The sequence below is a fragment of the Nothobranchius furzeri genome, chromosome 8 (assembly GCF_043380555.1).
Source record: "Nothobranchius furzeri strain GRZ-AD chromosome 8, NfurGRZ-RIMD1, whole genome shotgun sequence".
Classification (NCBI taxonomy): domain Eukaryota; kingdom Metazoa; phylum Chordata; class Actinopteri; order Cyprinodontiformes; family Nothobranchiidae; genus Nothobranchius; species Nothobranchius furzeri.
The window spans coordinates 78,328,409-78,345,559 of NC_091748.1; the positions used below are offsets into that span (position 1 = coordinate 78,328,409).

The 17,151-nt window shown below is 44.6% G+C and overlaps 1 protein-coding gene across 1 annotated transcript; it reads right to left on the minus strand.

The window, feature by feature from the left end:
• Window positions 1–102: 102 nt before the first annotated feature.
• serpinc1 (serpin peptidase inhibitor, clade C (antithrombin), member 1) lies at window positions 103–15,599 on the minus strand. Its single transcript, XM_015971236.3, has 8 exons — window positions 15,446–15,599; window positions 4,613–4,985; window positions 3,865–4,080; window positions 3,498–3,635; window positions 3,070–3,288; window positions 1,714–1,888; window positions 1,062–1,126; window positions 103–502 (listed from the first exon to the last, which is right to left on the minus strand). The coding sequence occupies exons 2-8, from the start codon at window positions 4,982–4,984 to the stop codon at window positions 326–328; spliced, it is 1,362 nt and encodes a 453-aa protein (XP_015826722.1). The 5' UTR covers window position 4,985; window positions 15,446–15,599; the 3' UTR covers window positions 103–325.
• Between the last annotated feature and the right edge of the window lie 1,552 nt (window positions 15,600–17,151).

Below are 17,151 nucleotides of genomic sequence, written 5' to 3' on the forward strand. Positions count from 1 at the left end.
TGTAATAACAATGTATTCTACTAACTTTTTCAAGAAATATCTACATTTTTAGCTCGGACTTTTCAGTTGGATTCATGTGATGCTTTAATGAAACACGAGGAATAAACTCAAAAGAGAATGGCTTTATTATAAAGATGTCATCTATCCTCGTAGATGGCGAGATGAGCTGCTTTAATCTACACAAACATATCAAAGATAACCTAACGACGATGATAATCCGTCAGAAACCACCTCTGCTGTTGCAGTGAGTCTGGATTTTACTGACTTCTATGTTAAACATCCACACACATCGGTGTTTTGGGTGGTGCTGACAGTGCCGGGGGGTTCACTGGTCACAGGGGTTGGACACGCGGCCCACGAACAGCAGCGTGTTGAGAGTGGACTCCCTGATGAGCACCAGGAAGGGTCGGTCGGCCAGGAAAACCTCTCGATTCATGTTCAGGGATCGGCCGACGGCCACCACGGCCGTGGATGCTGCAGCCTCGCTCCCCTCCTCGTTCACCTGGAAACGGCAGATGTTTAACTTCCTGTAGTATCTCCTGTGACCCCCCTAGACTGGTTCTGGATCAACGGGTATCCAGACTCTTAGCTGTTCTGTTTTGTGATTTTATAAATTGTTTTAGGTCAAATGGGTGTTTTGTGACCCAAAGAGAGGTCCAGATCCCAAACAAAGAACCTCCAGGTCCATCGTCCTTCATGGGGTCTCCAACCCTGGTCCTGGAAGGCCCCATCCACCTCAAACTGTGCAGAGTGTGCTGAGGAAGCTCTACAACATGCTGGATGGTGGCCCTGGAGGACCAGGGTTGTGTACCATTATTCTAGATGTCATGTTCTGGCCTTCGAGGACCATGGATCTTCTGGTCAAACAGTTCACATGTAGGTGAGAAAAGTCATGTTTCCATTTTGGTTTCAATAAGAAAACCAAAGTGGCTCCATGAGTTTTGGGCTCTGTTCCACAAACCCCCGACAGGTCAAACATTTTAGTTCTGGGAAAAAGCAGCCGAGTCTCCGTTTAACCAGAAACGTTCACGGACCATCTGGTGTTCGTGTCTCTGACTGACCTCCAGGAAGGCTTTGTGGTAGGCGTCGGAGATGAAGAGGACCTCGCTGCCGTCCTCCAGGATCCCTGAAACAAACCCACACAGGAGCGTTGGTGAAGTCCCAGTTCCATCCGCATGCTTGCATGGGGAGAACTTGCTAACACAGCCTGGATTCAAACCTGCAACCCTGAGCCTACCAACTGCAAGAAGTCTCACAACTGCAGCTAAAAATACTGTTTAGTACATCTGACGGTGTCAAACGGACCGTTTTAGGATCCCATCTGGTCTCCTAGGAAGAAGGTTTTTGTAAACCTGCCCTGTGAGCGAGGAGCTCGGTTGGCCCGGTCCGTACGACAGCTGTTCTGGTCCTGAAGATGTGAAACTGTCCGGAGATCAGACCAACTCCTCAGATGAGCAGATAGGCTCAAAGATGAATTCCTCTTTATGAGTATTTCTGGTCCTGGATAACAGAACCCTCTGCTCCAGCTGCTTTATTATTTATGCTCAGGACCAGTTTCCAGATTTGACCTTTAACCTTTCAGGAGGAGATCTCGATTAACTTATGTTTTAGAGCAACAACGACCCGACGTGGTGCCAGATTTTAAATGAACCCACAGAACTTGTGGGTGACGGAGCTAACTCTGGACTCAGCCCGCGGTTCAGGTGGACGCACCTGGCAGGCTGGCCGTGTCGGGGTTGAACAGGTCGGTCAGACCCATCTGCTGCAGCTTGTCCTTCAGACTGAAGCCGTCCTCCAACCTGAAACGAGGGACGGAGACGGAGACCGTGGTTTCCGTCAGCTGACTCAACCAGCTGTTCAGCTTCTTCAGGTTCAGACGTTCCTCCACCTGGACACAGAACGCACACAGAGCTCACCTGGGGGAGTCTACCGACAGGAGGAGCTTCAACCGTCCGGATGCACACGAGATAAAAATCTGTTCGCAGAAAATAAAACCATCACTGAAGCCTCCTTGGTTCTTCATTAAACTTCGTTAAACGAAAGATGGTCAAAAATATTTAAAAACTACATTATTATTTTACATAATAATTAAGAATGTAATGAATTATTTTAGAAAAATATCTTAAATTTATTTTATAAACATTTATAAAAAATTTTTTACTGAAATCCCACAAAGAGATATTTAGCAAACATAAATGTTGTCTTTATCATTTCTGCTGTTATTATTATTATAATTACAGAAAATACTCGTGTGTTTATTAAAGTAGTAATATATTTATTATAGGAATTGTTAGCGTCAGTATTTTTATCTTGAGAGGCGTCATAAACGATTGTTTTCTTTCTTTTAGATGTAAATATTCTGTTTGTATAACTCCTCAGGGTTCTCCAGCCCCCCAAGGCGCTTCACCATCAGTCATCCACACATTCACACGCTGATGGTGATGAGCTACGATGTAGCCACAGCTGCCCTGGGGCGCACCGACAGGCGCCATCGGTCCCTCCGACCACCACCAGCAGGCAAGGGGGGGTTACGTGTCTTGCCCAAAGGCACAAGAGCAGCATTCTCTGGTGTGAGTCGGGATCGAACCTGCAACCTTCTGATTACTGGACAAGCTGACATTCCTGAGCTGCTGCATTCCCAGGATGTGTGTAATGATCCTGGTTTATTTTAGGGAGATTGGTGGAGTGGTGAGGGGGCGGGAACGAGTGAGCGTGGGCTCTTCCCTTTGGGATCAGACGTTTTTCCTTTATTTGTTTATATTTTCTTTTTTACTTTTACTGTTTATGGATTTTAAAATGTTTGTTTTACAGCTCCAAATAATAAAACCACACAAAAAGGATAAACCATGTACAACGTTTAAATCTCGTCACCTGCTTGCGTGTCAAACACGAACCAAACTCACATTTTTTGTTAATAGAATCTGAAATCCTGAAATCTTACCGCCAAACAAAATCATTTATTCGTTTATTCCAGTCCCGTTCATCATAAATACATTTTAAATGTATGTTTTTTTATTTGTGTTTATTTTGCCACCACTCCTTTTCCTCGTTGGGAACCAGGACCTTTACCTGGGAGAGCTGGATGTTTCTGCTCGGCAGGATGATCACCATGGTGATGTCGTCTCCTCGGTACGGCATCTCTAGGAGCTGCACCTGGTCGTCGGGGAAGTACCTGTACTGGAACTTCATCTCCTGGTACATCATGTTGACCTGGCAGCTACGGTTGGCGTTGACTCTGAAGTCCGAGGGGAGAACCTGCTCTTTGGGAAACGTGTTCTTCCACTGACCCTGAGACACGGGAAATAAAAGCTCAGCCAGTGGGCATCAGTCCACGTCCAGAGGTGCCCCAGCCCGGTCCTCGAGGACCGGGGAGGGGCACCAGTAGGGTCAGAGCATCTTTATATGCAGACAATGTCCTGCTTTTGATTTCAGAATCTTTCCATAAGGAACCTCGTGGTTCTGGACTAAAACTCTCCACTGAACTTCAGCTTCGATACCTTGAAGTAGATGGTGTTGACCAGAACTAGAATGGTAGTGGAGTCCAAGGCCCCTGAAGGCAACGTCTCCTGGATTCGGTTCTCCGTCTTATTAGAGACCCACTCATTAATGGTGATCCGAGCCTGTTCTGGGTCCACCTAACGCAGAACACCGGAGTTACTGGTCCGACTGGTAAAGAGTGGAAATTCTGTCAACAAGACCATCTAAAGCGGGGTCAGAGGTCATTAGTTAAACACTGCAGATGAATTCAGCCGTCTCCAACATTTAAACCCGTTTCTGTTGTTTCATGTTTGATCAGATTACCGGAGAAGCAGCTGCATGAAATCTGAAATGTTTGAGAGGAAACTGTGATGCTGGGTTTGACACCTTGAAGTTGAGCGGCAGCAGCGTGGCTCCGTACACCGTCTCGCTGATGTTCTGGTACGTCTCGTTGAAGAAGAACGACTTGTCTCCGAACAGCCGGTTAGCGATGCGAAGCTCCGTGGTTTTGTCTTTCTTCCTGTACAGACGACAGTTCAGTTTGGCGAAGAAGAAATGGACCTGATCCGACGTTTTCTCCTTGATGGTGTCGAATTCAAACACCTGCGAAAGTAAAGGCATGTCAGAAGGAGGCAGAACTCAAGCACAGCAGAGAGGGACGCTGCTGATCAGGTTTGGGGTTTTCAGGCTTTAAACAACCAAGAAACATGGTAAATGGCCTGTATTTGTACAGCTCCTTCTAGGGTTATACAACCCCCCAAGGCTCTTCACCATACAATCAGTCATTCACCCATTCACACCCATTCACACGCTGGTGGGGATGAGCTACAGTGCAGCCACAGCTGCCCTGAGGTGCACTGACAAGAGGCGAGGCTGCTGAATGCTGGCGCCACCGGTCCCTCCGACCACCACTAGCAGGCAAGGGGGGTTAAGTCTTGCCCAAGGGCACAACGACTGTGACAGACTCAATTCCACAACCTTCTGGTTACGAGACAGGGATTAGCTACTCTGTCAGCGCCGTGTTCCAAACAAACCCACGTCATTTTACAGCTACTGTTTCATGTTTCCTGCTTTTGTTGGACCATTTCAGGCCCAGCTTCTTCCCTCTGGGTTTGAGCCCGCGCTGGACGCAAACCTTCATGATCTGCTCCAGCGTCCGGTTGCAGGCTCCCAGTTTGGTCATGGCAAAGGCGGTGGTGATGCTGATGGGAGACATGAAGACATTGCTCTCGCCGGTTCTGCTCAGGGACAGCCGCTTGTACAAAGACAAGGCAAAGCGGCTGTTGGCCCTCGACAGCTCCCACACCCTGCGGTTGGTGAACTCTGGCAGCTCTTCGGGATCGAGGGTCAGCTCCTCGGCGTTCTCCGGTTCCGGGCTGCGGTAGATGCAGCGTGGTTCTAGAGCGAGGCCCCTGGGTTTGGCGGTGCAGATGTCCAGGAACACGGCCGCAGACAGCAGCGGCAGCAGCAGAAAGGCCAGGAGCAGTAAGGAACCTGTAGACCTCATCCTGGGTGGAGAACCAATCAGACGACAGATTTAAGTGTGTTAAAAAGCAAACTAGATTTTAATGTCAGTTAGATTAAAAACACCCTTTGATCTAAAACCTTTAATCTTATGAGCTGAAAATGTTCCTGCTGCTTATTCCCGATGTTCTAAAGCAGGGGTAGGGAACCCTGGTCCGCCATCCAGCACGGTTTTTATTATTTATTTATTCTTTACTTAATCAGGAAGGTGAGATTATCCCTTGAGGTCCACTTGGCAGGAGTGAGGAGTGAGCACAACCTCACCCCTGCTGCATGGACCTCAAGAGATAAACCATCAATTCTGCTCAATGGTCAACTTTCCTGGCGTGGTCACCCGATAACACAGTGGAAGGGTATAAATGAAGGTGTACCAATGTCCCAACCTCCTGGTGGACAAAGAGGGCTGTCCCACTGGAGAATACAACTCACAATGATGGGTCGGTGGTCTAGAGTTAGTAATAAACCTCAGCGAGGCACGACAACCACGTCAATCTTACCAAGACACTGCGCTGAGGCAGTAGCGGTTTTATATGGCGTTTAAAGCGTGCCACAACCCGTGCACGCGCATTGGGTCCACAGCGCGCGTGTGAACGGGACTCGCGAGCGAAAATATACATGGCAGCGCGTGTGTGAACGGGACTCGCGAGCGGAAATATACATGGCGAGAGGTCATTTGTGCACTGAGAGGGAGCAAACTGTGTCTGTGAGCGCACAAGGATGTGCACAAGTGACAAACCTGCGTGCGCGCGTTGTCAACGAGAACACGGCAGAGGAAAACGTGCGCGCGCGGCAGCCTCTGTGCGCGCTCGGCAGCGTCTCTGCGCGCTCGGTTTCTGACTCCTGCTCGCTCGGCTGTAAGGGTTTTGGCACTCTGGAGGCGTGGCCTGTGGCAGATCTTCTCTGTCCTCTGATTGGTTAGTGTACCCCGCACTTTACCCTCTACCTATCTATATAAAAAAGTCTGCTGGTAAAGTAGTTGCTGGCATAGCTCAGTTGGAAGAGCGGGTGACTCTCGCCCCGGAGGATCCAGGTTCGAGGCCGGGCAAGGAAAATGCATTGGATGTCATGTTAATTTTTCTTAATTTCAGGTATTTTACAGTTGTGACCGTTCAACTGTCATTAAACTTCCGAATGTTTGCTGGGCAGTGTTTTAAAAAGTGCACATAAGCTAGATGGTTTTAACCATAGAAAATTACATTTTTTGTGATACTGGAAAAATACATACTGAAATAAAACTACTGATTGAAAACTTTATGACTGTGGTTGTACAATATATGACTCACTAATACACTGCAAACTCCCTTAGAGTGGGGCTTCCAGAGAGAGAGAGAGAGAGAGAGAGAGAGACAGAGAGAGAAAAGTTCTTGCCTCATTAATGAATTGTTTATTTTTTTCAGTATTTAATTGACAAATTATCCTTTCAAATAATTAATTGATGAGTTACATAATTGTCCATTTAGAATTGTTGAATGGACTGAGTCAAGTTTGGTGCACTTTATATATTTCAAAACATGTTTTTTTTTTTATTTTAATGATGCATATAAATAATTTAAATGTTAATTTAATGAAATATTTCTATTTTTTCATTACCTCACCCTTGTTTTGACAAAAACGGGACCTTGCTGGATAATATCACGGAGAAACTATTTGTTCACAGTACATGGCTCAGTGAGGATCTGTGTAAAGGAGGAGATACTCAGAAATCTGTCTGCAGATTGTTACAACCCAGACTGGAAGTGGTGGGCTGTAATAAGAAAGGAGACCAAACAGAGCAGTGGGGGTTCAACAACTGATTTATTTAACAAAAGTAAGGATTTACTAAAGCAAGTTAGTGAACAGAAAATGGCCATCTCAAGGTTTTACTCGGATGTCCCTCAGCAGGGTGCAGCACTGTTGAAGGTCATCTGAATGAAAGCTTGATATGCAGCTTCTTTATGAAAGTGTGTAAATATACAGTGTGGTTGCCGTACATATGTTGAGGTTCTCAGACATCAGGCTTCTTTGCCCAGGCTTTCACTAGTGGGCTATTTTAAAAGTTGGTAAGGAGAAAAACCACAGCATATAGCTGATTGTTTACAAATGCAAGGAGGGGAATAACAATCAAAATGCTTGTGTTCTTCGACCAGATGAATGGAGCGCTCCACATGCACTCAGAGATGTTATGGCTTCTGTTTCTATAACTTTACATGCAGACATTTGAGGTTTGCCAGAAAGGAAAGCTGGCCTGTACACTTTGCAGGGCACAATGTCATCAATGAAGAAACCCCTGTCTACCAAGATGACCATCTCTAGTTGTAGCATTTTCATCGCACCAGATTCCCAGGTTGGTCGCTGATAGTTCCAGCATACAGTGCTGAGACAAAGGTCACTGGCCTATGTGGCACAATCCAAATGAGCCTCTTCAGAGTGCAGTTGAACTTGAGGAAAATATATGACTCTGGAAGAGAGGGGAATATGGCCATTGACACCTCAGATCAGTGCAGTCAAGAATTACTGGTGTTTGGGTAGTCCTGAACGTGTTGTGATGCCCCCACCGTCTCATTGGGTTTTCATTTGTGTTTAATTGTGTTTTTCTTCTGTTGTAGGCAGCTGGTTAAGCAGCCTTGGAGGCACCTGGGCTCAGGGTGTGGTGCTGCCTACAAAGCCTACTGTTTTTCTGCTTTCACTGGGTCTCTCCTGTGTGGTGGAGAGTCCTCACTGGCCATTTTCTGTTCACTAACTTGCTTTAGTAAATCCTTACTTTTGTTAAATAAATCAGTTGTTGAACCCCCACTCCTCTGTTTGGTCTCCTTTCTTATTACAGCCCACCACTTCCAGTCTGGGTTGTAACAATCTGCAGACAGATTTCTGAGTATCTCCTCCTTTACACAGATCCTCACTGAGCCATGTACTGTGAACAAATAGTTTCTCCATGATATTATCCAGCAAGGTCCCGTTTTTGTCAAAACAAGGGTGAGGTAATGAAAAAATAGAAATATTTCATTAAATTAACATTTAAATTATTTATATGCATCATTAAAATAAAAAAAAAACATGTTTTGAAATATATAAAGTGCACCAAACTTGACTCAGTCCATTCAACAATTCTAAATGGACAATTATGTAACTCATCAATTAATTATTTGAAAGGATAATTTGTCAATTAAATACTGAAAAAAATAAACAATTCATTAATGAGGCAAGAACTTTTCTCTCTCTGTCTCTCTCTCTCTCTCTCTCTCTCTCTCTGGAAGCCCCACTCTAAGGGAGTTTGCAGTGTATTAGTGAGTCATATATTGTACAACCACAGTCATAAAGTTTTCAATCAGTAGTTTTATTTCAGTATGTATTTTTCCAGTATCACAAAAAATGTAATTTTCTATGGTTAAAACCATCTAGCTTATGTGCACTTTTTAAAACACTGCCCAGCAAACATTCGGACGTTTAATGACAGTTGAACGGTCACAACTGTAAAATACCTGAAATTAAGAAAAATTAACATGACATCTACTGCATTTTCCTTGCCCGGCCTCAAACCCGGATCCTCCGGGGCAAGAGTCACCCGCTCTCCCAACTGAGCTATGCCAGCAACTGCTTGAACAGCAGACTTTTTTGTATAGATAGGTAGAGGGTAAAGTGCGGGGTACACTAACCAATCAGAGGACAGAGAAGATCTGCCACAGGCCACGCCTCCAGAGTGCCAAAACCCTTACAGCCGAGCGAGCAGGAGTCAGAAACCGAGCGCGCAGAGAGGCTGCCGAGCGCGCACAGAGGCTGCCGCGCGCGCACGTTTTCCTCTGCCGTGTTCTCGTTGACAACGCGCGCACGCAGGTTTGTCACTTGTGCACATCCTTGTGCGCTCACAGACACAGTTTGCTCCCTCTCAGTGCACAAATGACCTCTCGCCATGTATATTTGCGCTCGCGAGTCCCGTTCACACGCGCGCTGTGGACCCAATGCGCGTGCACGGGTTGTGGCACGCTTTAAACGCCATAGTTTTAGGCACGGGCAGACAGGGCAGTTGCCCGGGGCGGCATTTTTTCATGACACAAAAGGGGCGCACAAGCGCGGAGTAAAAAAAAAAAAGGAAATCTGCGCAGCACCGAGGTGTTCTATTATCTGTCATATGACAGTGTCTGGATTGGAAACAGCAAGTTGGCGCCCCCTGCAGTTGCAGGCGCTCCTGCTGACTGAGAACGTTCACGTGCACCGTGTGTCTATGAAGAACAGGAAGGGGAGGGGTGCGGCGGGGGAATTCACCTCTGCGTCTTTCCCAGATGAAATGAGCGTGCAGGGGCTGAATCAACTGTAACATGGCTAAAGTCAATCACATCTTAACGTTCTTCCATATTTCATTCATAATATCATAAACACAGGCCTATCATTCTTTCAGGTTTCTCTGAATTGTGTGAAATGGCCGAATAAAAAAGGAAAAACAAAACGATTTTGTGGTCACCCCCCCATCAAGGTCAAATTGTTTAGTCCTGACTAAAGGAAACTTACTGAGTCAGGAGCCAAACAGAAGAGATGAACATAAAAAGGCTAAAACCACCAGGTGCCCGATTCAGGGGGAAAAAAAGAAAAAAGAGCAGAAAGATAAAGGTATGTGGCTCTCATGATGCATGTTTTCAATTTTTTGAACCAGTTAACTGGGATTTTAACAGTTAAATGCGGTCAACTAATTGCTAACAGAGCTAATAGGGCTGAAATATTGAAACGAATATTCAAATGGTTTGAAAAAAGTCCTTGAATCGTTTTTTACTGATTCAAACTAGGATTTGTTAAATGCTCGCTGCAGCCTGTGGCCTGCCTGAACAACAACAAACATGTTGATCATGTTCACATAATAATAAATGAAACCACTCTACAAGCAGAAGAAAACACCCCAGTCACCACTAACTATCCTGTTTATTTATTGCAGATGGCTGCACTGATTATTTTTTACATGATTTGTTCTGTAAAAGTTGGCATTTTTGGTAGTCTACAGTTTGTTATGTCAGTTTAAATTACAATTTCAGAGGCAATTCTAAAATATTATGGATCATGAGATCTATTGGAGATCTACCCCAACTTTTGGACTGCTCTGCCAGTCACTGTGGCTCAAGCTGAGAGGAGCTTTTCAAAACTTGATCAAGTCATACCTGAGGTCACCTATGTTTCAGGGGCGGCTCACTAACCTGGCTCTGATTAGTATCAATCACTCAGTAGGGGGAGCAGATTTCATGTGATGACATTATTGATGATGTTGCATCAAGGTTAGGTTTTAATTTTAGTTTGTGTTTTCTGTGCTAAGTGCAATGCTGTAGTGATTATCTTTAGTTTGTTATGTGTGAAATATTTTTGCTATTTAGAATATTTATTATCTATTATGTTCATATATTCTTAATATTTAGTTATTGTTTGTTTTTGTATATTTGATTCTATATATTTTGATACAGTATATAATGTATAGTGCTTTACATTCTGACAACTTCATAGTAATTAATGTAAATATGTGCAACTTAGAAAAATTAATGTTCAATAGTCGTTCTAATAAAACATGCCTGTTTGTAGAAAACATGCATGTGTTCATGCAGATGGGGTGGTGTGGTGGTGGTGGTGGTGGTGGGGGGGGGGGTTGGGGGGGCGCTCAAAGGGGGCCTCGCCCGGGGAGTAATTCGATGTAGAACCGCCACTGCGCTGAGGCATTCATATACAAGAGGTCTCCATAATCCAGAATAGACAGAAGTGCTGCCGTAACTGGTCGCTTTTGTGCCTCAAAAATAAAATATTTGTTGGACTTCATTAAAATATTTCTGTAAGAATTCAACAGCTTCAGTGGGGGATGTTCCAAAGCAGTAAATGAGTGTGTCATCAGCATAAAAGTGCAAATTAGCATCCGACACATGTCATTATACATAATGAACAAGAGGGGCCCCAAGAATGAACCCTGTGGTACTCCCTTGTGGACACTCAAACGTTCAGAGGACAACCCATCATATTTAACGCATCGAGTTCTGTCCTTCAAGCAGTCTGTGAACCACGATGTTCAGACAGTCCCAAACAAAGAAGCTTCCGTTTTAAAACGGCATGGTCTACAGGGTCTTTGACAGATCACTAAGAAGTGAAGCGCAGCACTGCTTTTCATCCAGAGCAACAATGTCGCTGATCACCTTTGTAGCTGAAGGATGGTAGCCTAGTGAACTAGACCAAATTCTTGCTTTGCAAAGTTTGGTCTAGGAGCGCTCAACTGGAACCTCTGCAGCCCCTAGCAGCATTCTGGCTGGCCAATCACAGCTCTGTAGAGGGGTTTCAAACACATAAAGAGCTGTGATTGGTCCATAATGGTGGGCCAATCATAGTGCTCTATCTGCTTAGTGAACAAATCACAGAGCTTTATCCGCTTTGTGGGCCAATCAGGGCACTCTATATGCCTGGTGGGTGGGATGATGCAACAGAGTGAAACAAGATGGCGACAGCTCGTTTGAAACGGCTTTTTCATCAGTTTTGGACTATTAGAACTTGGCTTCATCAGAATCAGGAGCAGATAGATGTATTTAAGTGCTTTTTTTTTTTTTTTTTAGAAAAAATGATGCGTTTTCTCCTTCAACTGCGGACCGCCTCATTTACCGATAGCTGTTGTGGTGAGTATGTCACATTCATTGTCCAGTAGCATGCGGAGATCATTTGAAAGACGACGGTAGAACCCGCCCCACAACCGAGAGCCGTCAATGGAGCGTTGCCAGACTAAATAATACATTTATTTAGTCTGGCTTGCCAGGCTAGAAGGATGGCGCTGTTTTCTGAAACCTGATTGCAGACTTGAGAGAAGGTCGTTTAAATATAAAAAGTCTTTAAATTCACTTACTAGGGTCTCTAGAAGTTTCACTAGGACATGCAGATTAGATACTGGTCTGTCATTATTTCATAGAGCTGGGTCTCCACCTTTTAGTAAGGAGACACAAAAGCAGACTTCCAGACTGGCTCTGCTGTGAAATCAGCAGCCATTTTCTAAAAGTCGGGTTGGATCGTGTTTGGACCAGATGGGTTTCTGGGTTCTACTAAGGCCCTGTCCACACGTAGCCGGGGATCTGCCAAAACGTAGATATTGTTCTACGTTTTGGCCTGTCATCCACACGAAAACGGAGTTTTTTCACACGAAAACGGATCTTTTTAAAAACTCCGGCCAAAGTGAAGATCTGCGTTTTCTCCGTTTTGGGTGTCTGCGTGTGGACGGACAAAACCGGAGTTTTAAGGTCCGCAGCGTCACTTTCCGCGACAAAAAAATGCTGACATCACGTGTGCGACCTGTGTTTACACTAGCCGACAGCATGGAAGCCCTCAGAGCTGCGCTCTGTCACTACCCGATCCATCAATTGTCCAAGCGCTTTTTGCTTGTTTGTGTTTGCAAGCGGAATTACTGCTCCTTGCGGAAGACCACAGACGAAGGACGAGGTTAAGAACGGGGGAAGTACTGCCGCCTACAGGTCTGGCATGTCCTCAACAACATATTTATCCGGGTACGTGTGGACAGAGTTTTGTTTTAAAACAAGGTGGTGTGGATGCAAGTTTTTGGAGGGGCGGATATTCGTTTTTAAAAAACCCGGCTACATGTGGACTAGGCCTAATTTTATGTCCCTGCTCTACAGGAAACGGGACAAAGTTAAGACACCAGGGGTCACAGGGGAAGCCGGGACTTTCTTGTCCTTTGATTCTGAGTTTCCTGAATGGGGCATGCTTATTAATCTTTTCCATGAAAGTTTCCATGAAGAATGCTCAGGCTAGCTCAACATCTGGTATAGTGATGGGAATTCCGGCTCTTTTTAGAGAGCCGGTTCTTTTGGCTCATCTCACCAAAAAGAGCCGGCTCTTTCGGCTCCCAAGTGGCTCCTCAAATTTTCTGTTGCGTAGAGTTTATTTATAACCAAAATAATGCTAAACTATATGTAAAATGATTTACTAATGTAAAAAATGCAATATATCAAATATTTATCATTTCTTTGGCTTTAATAACTGAACACTTTCAGAAATCTCCACTTGCCGACTGCTGGCGCTCATTTTCTCACCGTCTTCGTCGCACTCTCTCGCTCGTCTTTTTCCTCCTCATTCCCTCTCGTCTCCCTCCACCCACATGTGCTCTGCTGTGTGTCTGAGTCTGATCCTCCCTCTTCCCCGCCCCTACTGCTCTGTGTGTGGACAGTCTGGACACGCAGTTACACATGTTGACCAATCGCCTGTAGCTTTCACCAAAGCAAAAGGGGAGGGGGGAGGGGAGGGGACGGCTCCCAATGACGAGCCGGCTCCCGTCGTTCACTTCAAAGAGCCGGCTCTTAGAGCCGGCTCGTTCACGACCGACACATCACTAATCTGGTAGCAAATCTATTAGCCTCCAGTGAACCAAAAACAAATCTGTATGATGAGCTTGTTCACCGAGTTGTCTAAGATTTCTCTTGTAAATGACGCGTGATTTAGATTTATGCCTTTTAGTGCTCCTGACAGTGGCAACGACACGATGATGACTCAAGTCATTCCAGAAAACGTCTAACGATGAGAATTAATGAGGAACATTTGTTCAAATTAAGTCAATCCAGGTGGACTCATCAGGACTCTTACGATTGGGTCTGGTGGGTTGGTTGACCAATTGGCTAATATTCATGGAGTCACAGAAGCTTTTGATTTCACCTGAAAGTGCATTTAGCCAGAGCCAGCTGAGTCACCAGCTAATGGGAGTTCATTGTGATGTCATTTTGATCAGAGATGCTTCAAGGATGATGAAGCCTCCTTAAGCCGATGGAGGCCTGCAGCACCCAGCAATAGTTAGAAAAAGTATTTTGGCGATTTCCACGATTGAAGCCAAAACCTCCATTTGTTTACAGATTGATTATTGATGAATCAATATTGATCTGATATAAATAGCCACGCCCCACCTGTATTTGGCCGGTCTATGTGAAAAACTTTAAATCCATCTGAGCTGACATCCTCGTTAGTTATGGATTTAGTCAGCCAACGTCTGCAGCTGTTGCTTTAATCCAGATTGGGACCACACCCATCTTTGGTTTGGGTGTTTTCCTGCTTCAACACACCTGATTTTAATCAGCAGGTGATTAACAGGCTTCTGCAGAGCCCGATGAGCTGCTGATTCAACTGTGTTGAAGCACGGAAAGCTCTAGAACGTGCTGGATAGCAGCTCTCCGGGACCAGGGTCCGTTACTCCTGTCCTAAAGGGTTCCAGAGAACTTCATAAGTTCATCTGTCTTTGATCCAACTCATGACAGAATCTTCCAGATGTTGTCCGACCTGGCTTCCCCTGCATCAGGTCGACTGGACCCCTTTCTGCCTGCTGATGGTTCTGACCCAGTAGAGCTCTGATTGTCTGAGTCAGTTCCTGTTTGGACCTTCAGTTGCTCCTCTGATGTTCCAGGTCTTCCACAGACCTCCTCCCTTAGGAACTCCCGCACACTGTAGTCCTCTGGATCGCTGTCTGGACTTTTGTATGAACACGGGATCCAGAACCTTCAGGAGCTGTTGGGTTCTGCAGCTTATGAAGTCATAAGGATACAAACGAAGGCAATCAGGGAGAACTCTACGGAAACCTGATCTGAGGTTTATGGGAAAACCACATAGTTTAATACCCGATTCCATGTGGGAAAAGTGGAATGCAAATGTTACAACTTCACACAGGAAACATGAGGAACTCATTCTTTCCTCGCCGGTTGTTTTTTCTCATTCAGGTAGAATCAGAAAGCCGGTTGGTTCCCATAGAACCCAGTAAAGATGAAAAACTGGAGAACGTTGGAACGCCGAAGCAGGAAACGTTTTGTGAAATGAAAGAGTTTTGAACTATCTGACGTCAAAATCTGAACCTTTACTTTTCCCTCCTGACCCAAAACATGGAGCATTTTTAAGTATCATGTGTGTCATATTCACGGTGAATCCGTTCCGTTATCCGTCCCAGTTTACCCTTTAACCCGACACCTGCAAACAGCTGATTACGGATTAAAAACCTGGAGATTAACTGCTGATTAAATAAAATAACCAAGTTAAATGTTCAGATTTACACCTTAACAAATAAATAAGATGATTTCACAATTTCTCTCAGATACAAAGAACGGTTGCTACAACATCTAGCTTCCATCACAGCACCTCACATCCACCACACCACCTCTCATTATTCATATCTAGTCAAGAATTAATCATTAGTTTAGGTAAAATAAGTAAATTCATTTTATAAACTATATGCCGACTCTGTCTGAATTAATACGAAGTGTGTTTATGATCCCTGGAGAAGCAAAGAACCCTAGAGTCTTCTGATTAAACTCTCAACGATCAATCAGGTTGATATTTCATATTTATATGGAATCATCACATCTTATTGGTCATAATTAATATGCAGTAATCGCTACATGCCCCTTTAATGAGATTTTCCTAAACTGGACCGTAGCGCTACCCGTAAAGTTTGATTATTAGGAGGAACCTGAGCGTTTACCTGAGCGGCTTCAGTGCTGAGCTTCAAATGAGCAGAACTTTGGTGGAACCGGGTCGATGTCCTGCAGAACACTAAAGCGCCACATCAACCTTTGAGACATCGACCCGCTGCTCGTCAACAACTCAGCGTTCCGTACCAGGAAACATCTGGAGGGAACGCAGCTGCTGACCAGTAAACAAACGCACCTACGGTCTGATCGATAAGGGGACGGGTCAGAGGTCAGGCAGCAGAACCGCCCACCTACACCCGTGTGTGTGTGTGTGTGATTTTTCAGCTTGAATTTGAACCTGTGTAAAACTCAACTTTTTCTTTAACCCTACTGATCAGAGTTGCCTCAAAAAGTCACGATGAAAACTGTTCATCTAAATTATTATTTATTTAAAACTGTTTGTTCCAAATAAAATCCAGATATTTAGAAAAATCTGGATTTTGCTACATTGAATGAACTCTTGGAGCTCCGGTCCACACGGGGGCACTTTAATGGACAATGAAGTAATTATTTTTGTAGAAATAAAATATTTATTTAATTAGATTTAATTCTTTTTAAATACAAAACAGAAAAACTTAAGCTTATTAAGTTTCATTTCACTCAGAATAAAACATCATAAAACTTTTAATTATTTAAAATCTAATATAATAAATTATTCTAATAAAATTTTAGCTGCAACAGCAAATCTGGAATCATCCATTCATCTCCTGTTCTTTATGAAGAAGAAGAAGAAAATGTCATTTCTACAGCGCCTCTAAAGATAAAAATCACGAGGCGCTTCACAAAAACAAACACTGTAAAAATATAAAAAAAGCATTTAGAAAATGTTTAAAAATATATTAAAATGAGCAAAAATAGACAATTGTGATTAAAAATGTTAAGAAAGAGAGAGAGTGAACAGGAAAGAGGGAAATCAGTGGATCCTGAGGAAGGTGGAATAGGTGGGGAGAGCAGAACAAAGAGAGAGAGGTGAAGAAGGTCATCCAAAAGCCAGCTTGAACAAGTGAGTCTTCAGCTGCTTTTTAAAGGAGACCACTGAGTCCACTGATCTCAGGCTCAGGGGAAGAGAGGTCCAGAGTCTGGGGGCCACAGCAGCAGATGATCTGTCACCTTTGACCTTTAGCCTGGTGCTGCACAACCAGTAGGCTTTGATCACTGGACCTCGGGGACCTGCTGGGGGTGTAGGGACTAAGAAGATCAGGATTTTTCTTGGGGCGCGTAGCTTTCCAAGGGGCCACAGAGTCCAAGATGTCCAAACGCGTGGAGTTCATAATTCCAGAGGTCAAAACAGCATCAGAGAAGGCGCAGACGGATGCTTCATAAAGCACAGGACAATGACTGGAGATGCCAAGGTCAACAACATCAGTAGGCCAAGTCCAACACATGGCCAGTGGCCCACTGGGTGGTTAAACCAGTCAACGATGTTTAAAACTCCTTAACCAAGGGTCACAGCATAAATGAATACTGAAGTCTCCAAATATCCAATCCACGCAGGGTCACAGGGGGCTGGTGACTGTCTCCAGCCAGGGGCGGATTTAGCAATGTGGGGACCCAAGGCAAACACAGATATGGGGGCCCCTTACACTAAATTTTCAACAATCTTACCTTTAACTGGATTTGGGAAACTCTCCCTTCTTCTGACACGAGTTATTTTCACTTTTTCCTCTTTCTCTCCCTTTGAGTGTGTTCTTCCTGTCAGTGCTCCTGTGCTTTTGCC

Coding starts and splice junctions, on each gene's coding strand:
- serpinc1 (XM_015971236.3), bottom strand. CDS start 4,984: ATGAGGTCTACAGGTTCCTTACTGCTCCTGGCCTTTCTGCTGCTGCCG. Junction 4,081..4,612: donor CGCTGGAGCAGATCATGAAG/GTTTGCGTCCAG, acceptor TTACTTTCGCAG/GTGTTTGAATTCGACACCAT. Junction 1,127..1,713: donor CGACACGGCCAGCCTGCCAG/GTGCGTCCACCT, acceptor GGTTTGTTTCAG/GGATCCTGGAGGACGGCAGC.